The sequence below is a fragment of the Thunnus maccoyii genome, chromosome 17, assembly GCF_910596095.1.
Source record: "Thunnus maccoyii chromosome 17, fThuMac1.1, whole genome shotgun sequence".
In the NCBI taxonomy this organism is placed as follows: domain Eukaryota; kingdom Metazoa; phylum Chordata; class Actinopteri; order Scombriformes; family Scombridae; genus Thunnus; species Thunnus maccoyii.
Window position 1 is genome coordinate 16289886 of NC_056549.1, and position 11154 is coordinate 16301039.

The 11154-nt window shown below is 39.0% G+C and overlaps 1 protein-coding gene across 3 annotated transcripts; it reads left to right on the plus strand.

Annotated features, from left to right (window-relative positions):
• Positions 1 to 1358: 1358 nt before the first annotated feature.
• Positions 1359 to 8676, plus strand: LOC121882935 (phospholipase ABHD3-like). Of its 3 annotated transcripts, none has more exons than XM_042391465.1 (9): positions 1359 to 2117; positions 3532 to 3692; positions 3802 to 3984; positions 4262 to 4307; positions 5204 to 5316; positions 5484 to 5657; positions 5735 to 5783; positions 5888 to 6053; positions 6663 to 8676. In XM_042391465.1, the coding sequence occupies exons 1-9, from the start codon at positions 1998 to 2000 to the stop codon at positions 6866 to 6868; spliced, it is 1218 nt and encodes a 405-aa protein (XP_042247399.1). In that variant the 5' UTR covers positions 1359 to 1997; the 3' UTR covers positions 6869 to 8676. The 3 variants fall into 3 exon arrangements, with proteins under 3 accessions (XP_042247399.1, XP_042247400.1, XP_042247398.1); XM_042391466.1 differs by having other exon boundaries at positions 1359 to 1858; XM_042391464.1 differs by lacking the exon at positions 1359 to 2117 and having other exon boundaries at positions 2124 to 3692.
• Positions 8677 to 11154: the final 2478 nt, after the last annotated feature.

Here is an 11154-nt window from a genome sequence, read left to right on the forward strand (position 1 = left end):
TACAACAGTGTTGACAGTATTTTCCTATGAAAATATTTGAGATCTGTTGGTCTGGCATAATGAAGAGTTGAATGAAGAGTCTCTTCTTTGTTGTTCTCAAGATTTGAAAGACACAGTAATTTAGTTTAGAATTGGTTTACATCACTGATCTTACAACACTAAGTCACATGCAATAATATGTAGATTTACGAAAAAAGAAACACTGGGGACAATAATGCAAAAATAAGTGAATGCAATGGCTTTTATAGAAAATCCCAATCCCATGGCCTAATAGCACATTTCATTAAAAATGAACAAGCCCCAGACAAAACAGCTTCACAGTCCACAGAGGAAATGACTTATTAAAAACTAGACCTTGACTGATACATTGGCCGGATCGATATAATTGGCTGATTTTAGCTTAATGCAAATAAATGTTGTATTGACATATTAGTAGGCAAGAATTCACAGTACAGAAATGCTAATATAGAAACAGAGTCTGCACATTGTCCACCAGAGGCAATATATTTCAACTGTAAAATGCCCTGCATAGTACACATCTCAGTCAAAATTCTTTATAATAATTGGGGATCCTTAAGAAACATATTTAAGTGCTCATGTTAAAAAAACAATATCAGTTGATATATCTGATTTTTAAATCTCTTAAAAATATCTATATTGGTATTAGCCTCAAAACCCATTATTTGGTTTAGGACTAATACTAATACCAGAAAGAGCCTGCTCCATACATGCAGGCATGGTTTGAAAAGATAAGACTACTGAGGGAAATGCAACGCCCCTCCACTTGTACGTTCTTATACATAGTTTAAACCCTCAGAAAAGCTTTCAGCATGTAGCCTATAGTTTCCTTACTGACAGCCTAAATGAAGTGATGAGCTAGTGAATAAAAAGAGAGAAACATAGGACTGCAACTAACAATTATTTTCATTATTATTTAATCTTCCGATTATTTTCTCAATTAGTCAATTAATGGTTGTTCTATAAAACATCAATAATATAGAGATAAATGGACATTACAAATTCTCATTGCAATTGTTTTGCCTTATCAAGAGTACAGAGCCAAAAAAGTTGTCAGAAAAGTAGCAAATCATCACATTTGAGAACTGGACCCACACTTTTTGGGCATTTTCTACATGAAAAATGATTTACAGTAAGGACTGTGGATATAAAGACAACAATAAATGTGTCAAATGGTACATGCAGCGGAGGTTTGTCTCATTTTATTAGACAGGATTCATAGTCTGTGGTCTACCCTGCTAAGCAGAAGGTGGCAGTAATGCACCTAATAAACTGCAGCAGAGTCTGTCTGTTATTGTGAGGGTGGAGCATAGACTGTATTTGGACCATGGACAGTGTCATGCGGCCGACTTTGACATTGCGGCTCCTCTTCAAGCACAATGTAAGGCAGTTAAACGAAAATAATAGTGAGGGGCATGTTCTTTATGACCTACGTTGCTTGCCGTAGCGGGGAAATTGAGGAGAGGGTCAAAAAGAAGAGTAGAAGAAGAGTTTTGAGGGGACTTTAGTGTGTTAACAGTCGCATAAACTGGGAAGAGTGATACATAAATGTCCTTAAAAGCCTCCAGTGGTATTCTGTACAGCAGTTTAACAGAAGAGAAGTGAACAGCAGCTAAGGACAGTATTATTATCATTAACTCAAGTGATACCCTTAACAAATACGGTGTAACAGCACGATCTGCGGTTTTGATCTGACAACCAGGACAACCAGCTCCTGTCTCGGAGGAGAAACGCTGGTGGATACCTGCTGTTTACCACCGTCTGTCCGAGCCGGTGGGACGACTGGGGGTATCGGAGCGTCTGTAGATCTCATCCGTAACGTTATACGGTGGTGATGAAGGCAGGTTGCCGCCGGGGATTAATTACAAGTCTCTCTGTTAGTTGTGTGTTCCGTTGTGTCGGTTAGTTGTGTCGGTCGTTGTTATCACGTCAGGTTACCAGGTTAGCTCTGTGTTACTGTAGCGACAGAGATCGTTGCCATGCTGTTGTCACATTTGGAGCTATGGAGAACATGTTGGGAGTGTGTTTCCAGACCTTACACAGTGCTCCTCTGCTCCCTCACGGCCGCACTGTACTATCTGTGGGGCCGCATGAGCCAGGTTAGTCTCTGCGGTCAAGGTTGTACTGAACGACCTCACCATCCGCTCTATTCTGTTTTATTTCATTTTTCTTAATTAGTTATTTTTTCTTTATCTTATACTATTAAGCTTCATTTTATTTTAGTACATTTTTCTTATTCCTCACCCTCACTTTTTTTTGGGTGGTTGCACTGTCTTCAAAAATGACAACATTTTACATGAGCCACCTTTATTTTACACACTGGCAGAATCCTAATATGAGCTTGATCATAGTAATGTATCATTTGTATGGCAGTGTATTTTATTCTCTAATTAAGCCCACTTTATTCAGATGCAACTTATTCAACATTATGTTTAAGGGCTGTAACTAATGATTATTTGGTAACACTTAATTATGACAACCTTTATTTATCATTTATAAGCAGAAAATGAACAGATATAACATGCTATAATGTAGACATAAGCAGACATTTTTTATTTATTTATACATTTATTTGTCAACAACTATAACCCATCATGCAAAACATTCATAACAGGTGTATAAAGTGATAATGAATGCTTGATAAGGTCACATAACATAGTTGTAATCATATATAATGAGATGTTTTCATTTATAACAAACCACCTGAATTGTACCTGAAAGTAAATGTGAAATAAAATAAATGCGTTGTGTATGTAATCTAATGTCATTTTATTACAGTTGTATACAGTATTATCTAGTATTCAGGTCATTCAGCTGTTTATACCAAAGTTATGGATCCTTCAAAGGAGTTGTTATTGTTGACAAATATATTCAGAAATACTTAATATTTGCTTACAACTACATTACAGTGTGTTTAAATTTACTGCTTAAAAATGCTCAGTAGGGGAGATTAAAATAAAGTGTTACCAGTTATTGTCATTACTGATTTAACTGCTGATTCCTTTTTTCAACCAATCTATTATTCAGTCTATAAAATATTAAAAAAGTGAAAATGCCCATCACAGTTTCCCAAAACTCCAGGTGTTCAACAGTCTCAAAACCCAAAGATATTTAATTTACAATGATATAAAACAGAAAAAAGTTGCAGTTTCTCACATTTGAGGAGCTGGAACCAGCAAAATGTTTGACGCTGTAGCTTGATAAATGACCTGAAATGATTACTGTGTATGTGTCGATTAATCAATTAATTAACTAATTCTTTCAGCACATATCACAGCACATATTCAGTGTATGGTAAGAATAATACCATGTTGTATGTTTTGTATATGTCATAGTTTGCATGTCAGTAGTTGTGTAGCAGACTGTTGTGTTTGTTACATCACACATGCTTTTGAAACTCCATACGGCTCCCCTCACCCCTCTTGTTTTGAATGCATGTTTGCATGTTTTGTTTTGTCTGTCGCAGGTATTCATTTAACAGTGCCTGTGTTTCCAAACCTCTTTTCCTCTCAGACACCAGCCCTGGTTTGTAGCGAGGCTTTCAGCGTGTTCCTCCACAAGCACTGTCCTGTGGTGGCTGAGACCTTCAGTCCCACTCCGTGGTGCTGGGGAGGCCGGCTTCAAACCCTGGTCTGTGCCCTCATCAAGTCCAGACCTCCCGTCACTTATCGCAAGTAGGAAGAACCTTCTATTATGTTCCTCTTGCTGGCTGACACAGTCATCTCTTTATCTCTTTTTTAAGTAAAGTAACATCTACATGATTGTCGTTGCTTCATCTCACAGTGAGCTCATACGTACGGTTGACGGTGGTCAGATTTCTCTGGATTGGGTGGACAATCAGGCCAGTACGGCCTACCCAGAATCCTCTACTCGCCCCACAGTGCTGATCCTCCCTGGCCTGACGGGGAACAGTCAGCAGACCTATGTGCTCCATGCTATTACCCAGGCCAGCCGCCACGGCTACAGGTCAGTAGCACAACAGGGTCATGCAGGGTCAGTTAAAGTAAGCAGGAAACTTTTATTTTAATGCACTGAATTTGATTTTTACTTAATTCACTTCATACTCTCTGTCCTGATGGGCGCAACAAATTGAATTCATTTCAAATTTCAGCCAATTCATTCATTTAAGTGAATCAATCTATCACTGTAGAATGTTTTCTTACTTTTACTTTGATTTTATACTTGAGAAGATCAGTAGCTCAGTTGTTGCTGGAGCTGTTTTCATACGCTTGTTCTCTTCTAGATGTGTGGTCTTCAACAACAGGGGGTTTGGAGGGGAAGAGTTGCTTGTAAGTACAATGATTACTCAATGAATTACGTTCCTGTCGTGTAAGACTGAAATTTCCTTTTTCCTTTGTTCATTTCAACATACTGAAGCAGGTATACATCTTTGAACTTGTTTGTGTGCTGCAGACTCAAATTTGGTTTAGTCTGTGAATGTGTGTGATTTATAGTAGTGATGCTCTCCTAATAAGAAAGGAGTTGATCAGGTTGACCCATTTCTGCCAATACAGAAAGAAAAGTCTCTCATTTTCACATGGGGGATTTAATTTTGCCCAAAATCTGCCTCTCGCCGTGTGCAATTAAACTGTGCAGAATAAAAAATATAGATTTGGAGAGTGATGTTAGTTTAAAAAGGCTGCCACTGCCGCTAATTCCAAAGATTATTAAAGGATGAGCCTAAGGCTGTATTTTTTCAAAATTGACAAGAATAAATCTTAACAAATACCTGATGTACAGTAGTTGTTTCTCTGCACAGTAGACTTCCATTGATGTCCAAAAACTATTAAAAACACATAAATGAGCCACAGGGTTCCTCTGGGTGACATGTTTCTTTATTAACAACATGGGCACTGCAGTTTATTTCGAGTCAATCCTACATACACCTTCCTGCTGCTGTAAATACTCACTAGAACACCAAATGTGTAAGTAATCAAAAAACTGCAGTGCTCTGATGTTTTAGATAATTATTTTGGGAAATTACTGAGTCTAAAAAATTATAATAACTATACCGTATACGTGACAGCCCAAACGGGGTGGGGAAGTCATAAAGTATTGAGAGATGGACTAAGGCATTGTTGACTTGCTGACTGTAAGAAAAAGCTCAGCCTTCTCCTCTTAAAACAAAAGCTGGCACTGCAACACTGCATGTAACGCTCCTCCTCTTCCCTCCTGCCTGCTTCAGACACCTGTCACCTACTGCGCAGCCAGTACCACAGATCTTGAGCGTGTGGTGCATCATGTCAAAGGACTCTACCCACACGCCCCTTTGCTTGGTGCTGGTGTGTCTATGGGAGGGTGAGTCGGTGTAATAGTTTCCTTTGGCTTGCATTTCTCTGAGAAATGGATCAAATTTATCTTAGCTTGGTTTCCTTTTTCTTACTTTCCTTTGATTACCTTATCAATCATTTGTTTTTATCGTTGTCGTCTTTTCCTGTTTGGTCCTTTTCATGCACCGTATGCAGCATGTTACTATTAAACTACTTGGCCCGTAAGCGCACAGAGTCAGGGATGGTGGCGGGTTTTACCATCTCCGTCCCCTGGGATGCGCTGAAGTCCACCGTCTCTATGGAAGAACCGCTCAACTGGCTGCTCTTCAACAAATACCTCACAAGCGGACTGTGTCGTGCCGTCAGCAGGTCAGATAAGTGGTTCTGAATTTAGCTTTACAAATCGGCCTTGTGTGTTCCAGCTTTTAAAAATCTCTTTCTCACAGGCATAGGAAGATTCTGGAGAAAGTAGTGGATGTTGATTATGTGCTGAAGGTATGGCCCCGTTCTTTACTTTTACATCTCTGTCATAGTTCCTAATTTCCTCTTCCTATGTTTGCTTGTCTTCCTCTCATCTCATTTCATCTCTCTCTTTCTAGTCGCGTAATATCCGGGAGTTTGACGAACGCTTTACCTCTTTGCTGTTTGGTTATAAATCTTGTACGGACTACTACCGCGATGCCAGCCCAGGAAAAAAACTCCCCAACACAGCGGTACCCATCTTGTGTCTCAATGCCGCTGACGACCCTTTCTCCCCGCAGAACGGTGAGTGGACGACGGGAGAAGATGGAGATAGTGTTAGGCTAACATGTTTCAGTGTAACGTTTATGACTAGATGCATCAGATCCAAACATGTCTGGCTGGATTTATGCGTCAACACCTAAAGGAATTGTTCAACATTTTGGGAAATTGGCTTTGGAGTGAAGAGTTAGATGAGAACATATACAATGTGTGTATGTCAGCCTGGGGTGTGAAAAATTAATTGTTTCCTTATAAACGAGAATGAACAGACACGCAAACTAGGTTTTGAGATTGTATCTCAGACCATGTCTACATTAAATCGACTAAATTCATAAACGCATCTTTTTCTCTCTGTTCGCCTCCTGAGTATGTAAATATGAAAACACTGGCTTGGCGTTGTAGTGTGTGCAGAGGTATGACTGGCTGCAAATGGTTGCATTGAAAAGACAGGTGTAACCACGGCTTTAGGCTTATCTGGTAGTCTCATTTTTATATTCCTAATTTTAGCTGTTGCGGTAGTAATGTTTATTGTTTTCTTCTATGTTGTGGCGTATGTTCTTCAAGATGTCTTCTATCTAATGTTTTGGCTTTGGATTGTCTTGACTGTTTACAATGTGTTTCCTGCCCTCACAGCCTTCCCCTTGACCATAGTCCAGGGCCTGCCTAACGTCGCTCTTTTGTTGACGGCCCACGGCGGCCACATAGCCTTCCTGCAGGGTTTGTTTCCACGTGGCGAGAGCTACATGGAGCGCCTGTTCAGCCAGTTCGTCCACGCAGTGTTTGAACACCCGAAGGACATCAAGAAAGCTTGTGGCATCAAGGAGGAGCAGACGAGCTGATCATCTTGCACCCTGTCCGTACTGTAAACCCAACTGAATAACAGACTGCTTGCTAAGAGGAATTGAGGAATGAATTCATGTTACAGCCGTAGAACAACAAATCACAAACAAAACCATCGCTAAGCTTTGCATGGCATGACGTTATCCTATCACAGAAATGTTCGCGTCGCCTGCTTGCTTGCACAGAGAATGACCAACTGTATTGTACAATCACATGACCTCACCGCAGCTCTGTTTATCTACCTCGTCATCTCGTCTCAGGTTCTCTTTCAATGAGCAATCACGGGAGGTTCGAAAAAGTCGATAACTGCGAAATCAAGCTGTGGAGCCGTATGTCAAGTATTTTAAAACATTTGGATCTAACTGACAAGCTGATGTGTAATATTGTATCTACATAATATAATAAGAAGATGTATAGTTTTAAAATGATTTGTCAGAAAAGTTTGAATTGCTTTTAATCATATTGTGTTTTCAACACCGTTCTCCAATCAGTGCCGTCCCAACTGCACAGGACCCCTCCTATGTGTTGAAAACAAACAAAGCAAAATCATTCCTTGTAAGGAAAATGCTATTTAAAACTATTTAATATTAATTTAATATATAAAAAATAATAATATTGTCTGATTGATGTTAGAGTTTCTTTAGGCTTGTGATGCTTTGGTTTTGCAAGAGTTGTTTTCCTTGAAGTGTAAGACGCCTTAAAGGATTATGTTTTAGCCCTGCATGTGTACTTAACACACAATTTCTCAATGAATACCATGCACTGAAGTAATCTGTTCAACTGTTCGAGCTGTCACTCTCAACATGGTTACACCCGTGTTGCAGAATATACACTAATATACTCTAAAGAGATGACCTGTATATGAACTGAGTTTACATCAGTTGGAATTTTAAGATTTTTAAGGTTACCACTTGATTTTTTTTTGTTTTGAAGCAAAAAAGGGAATCAATTAAATGTAAAAAAAAGGATATTATATTTATAGCAGTATGCTTGATTGTAATGCAAATATGTGTGCTGGCAGGTAAATAAGCTACTATCATGTAAAATGCAGTAAAGCTCAGTGTGGTACTTGAGGAATTTTGACCTGCTGTGGGTAATTTTAATCGGGTACTTCTGAATTTGTGTTTGTTGTTATTTAGCTTTCTGTTTTGTTTGTCATTGATGCACATTGTTGATGAGGCGAAGCGTAATCGAAAGAGAATGATGATAAATGTCTGATATGAAGTTTTGTAGTTATTTTAGGACATTTGTCCAGTATTGAATCACTGATTGTTTTTTACAAGGACCAGGTCAGTATATGTATCAGTCATGTGTACTGAATGTCTTCAACCCAGCCAAGAATATGCAGAAGGTTTTATTATGTGTGTGCATCACTGATAGTGCACTGGCAATACACACACACACACACACGCACACACCGCTTGATTGTGCCAATACCAAGGTGTTATTTATTCATGATTGTTTTTAGCAATAGCTGCACTTGTTGAAACTCAGCTTTCAGCTGTGATCCAAAAATATAACCGTTTTAAGAAATGGTGCTAATTTTTGGCTTTTAGGTAATAAGCATGAAGTGTTTGTAGAAAGGAAATCACCTATTTGCTCATCAACTCTGCAGATGTGCATGCCTTTAATTGCTGTGTATTTTTTAATGGACATTTTTATTTTCACTTCTGTACAAGCTGTAATCACAATCACAGTATGTAATATCAGTTAAGGCTTTTCATTTAAAGACCTTTTGGGCATTATGGACTGTCTATTTGATTGTAAGTTTCTGAATTGCACTTGAATTAAAGAACAATGATACAGATTTTTATTTCAGCTGGTTATTTTGTATCTTGAATGTACACCGGGGATTGTAAGTTCATGGAATCCCTAATGATAAACTTCTTGTCATGTGTAGATGCGATCGATGCGATAGGAACATTAATTGGGTTTGTTTTGTTTTATACACTATATCATCATGTCAATCCTAACGGAAAACTGTCATAACACATGCACTGCCTGTCACAGAGTCCCCCCTGTTTCCACAGCCGAAATCCCTTTCCTGAGCCCTTTCATTGCAGAGTGGTGGGTCATTAATGTCGTTGATTAACCAGACCAGAGTATCAATAATTAACTGTGAACAATAAAGGCCCACGCCCTCTGTCACAATGCTAACCCTTCAGCCTCATTTAGATTCATTTAATGACGCTGCAACCTGGAAAACATCGAGTGGCATTTACCCTGTGGAAAAATAGAGACCTAATGAAGTAGGCACTTTCCAGCTCTGCTAGATATAATCTGTGAGTTGTTCTGGTTGCCCTCAGCTTTGATAATTCCCCTCAACTCTAGCTTTTAAGTATGTGAATGTGACTCTCAGAGGAAACTTGGCCCTCACTATGATCCGGCAAGAGATTGTGTTCAAAAACGGAACCTTTTTTTCTTTGTAGTTTACAAAAATATCTCGGTAGAAGAAGGTGGAAGAAAGCATTTGAGAAAATATTTAAATAATTTCTTTGTTGCTTTTATTCTTCTCATTTTCTCTTCATATCACTTTCCCTTTTTTTGTCATCTTTTACAATGACTTTACTTAGGCCTCCACTTTATTTCCTCAGGTAACTGTTTTCTATGTCAACAGGAAATGATATATCATTGCTAAATGTCACAGAAATCACTGTCTTTCATTGTAAAAACCAGCAATACACACATTATATAAGTACACCATCATAATCCTAAATAAAATGCCATTAAAAGCTGTGCATTATGTCAGCTGAGCATGATTTTTACACCTCAACTTCAGCTTTCTCTCCAGTCTATCCTCTTCCTCCTCCTCCTTCTATTCTGTATTCCTCTATCTGGTGTGATGGGAGGAGCCTCAGGTTATGGTTAATGATTCAACACCAGAGCTGCTGAGATTGACAGATAGAGAAAGAGAAGGAAAGATTGAGAGAGAGAGAGAGAGAGAGAGGAAGAGAGACAGAGAGAGACAGAGAGAGAAGTAAAAATAGTAAAAGCTGAGAGCAGACATGGCGATGTGAGCTGAGAAAGTGTGAGCGGGTGGGTGCAGAGGAAGAAGAAGAAGAAGAAGAAGAAGTAATGCTAGAGAGACTGAAGACTGCATGTTTTTATATGATCAGGTGTGTCCAGTCTGTAGTCAGTCTGGGGTCAAGCAGGTTGCAGAAACTGTACACACAGCGTATACTTCTCTACAGCTGAAAGTGGATATTGTAAGCAATTCAGGGTGATTATTTGGCTCCTATGATCCATGCGGCCTTTATAGGCTGGACACACACTCATCTTCTCTCCTGATCCACACAGAGTCCGCAGGTGAGTGTGACTCTTACATGTCATAGTGTCTTTTTGAAAGTTGTAAGTCATGACAGCTGTATTTCTAAGTCTGCGCTCCAGACCCCAAATTTGTCATGTGGCTCGGTGTGTTTAAAGTACAGATTCTTTGCTTTAAAGGCTTATAAACCTTATAAGTAAAAACATGATTTTACCAGTGCTAAAAATCTTATTATGCAATGAGAGCGCACAGACAGATGTTTTCCCGTGCAGATTTGTATCTTTTATGAGAATTCAACTGTAGTTACACATGGCCATGCATTAGTTATGAGGCAGTATGGAGTATACAGTATGCTGGCTGTATCAGTATAATGGTGATCAGTCTGGCATCATGTTCCCACTGTGCAGATGAAAGTCAGACACGAATAGTTTGTCTCTTTTTTTGTTAAGATTGTGAGCAAAAATCAACTGCAGGTAACATCTGTCTAACATAACAGTCAGTAAGAGGCTACATAAAGAGAGGGTTATGGCTTTTCTACCATTTTATCTGATGGAAAAAAAGGAAAATCTGAAAATAAACAAACCATACAGCCAATACACAGCCAGCACTACTACATACGGGATTCCTGTTTCAATCCCAGACGCCCCAGGCTGAAGGCGCAGAGTTAAACTAAGAGTTGTTTTCCTTTCATTAAATGTTGACCAGCAGCCACTAAAGGTTATCATGCCACTTGTCTTGCTTTATAGCTGCAAGTTCCAAGAAAGCCTACAAATTGTGTTTGTGCACTGCTCTCTGTGTTTGAATTTGAAAGGTTAATAAAACACCCTCAAGGCAACATGTAGTAACATATTTTTTGTTGCCATTACGCTCCCTGTGAAATTTTAATGACCGTCAAAGCTTTGTCTTTCCTGTGACACAGGCCCTATTAACTCTTAGCACTGCAGCTTTGTATTATGCGCTGAAGGTTATCATCTCAGTCCTTTGATTATAAATCATCGGTGCAATGGAAAATATCATATC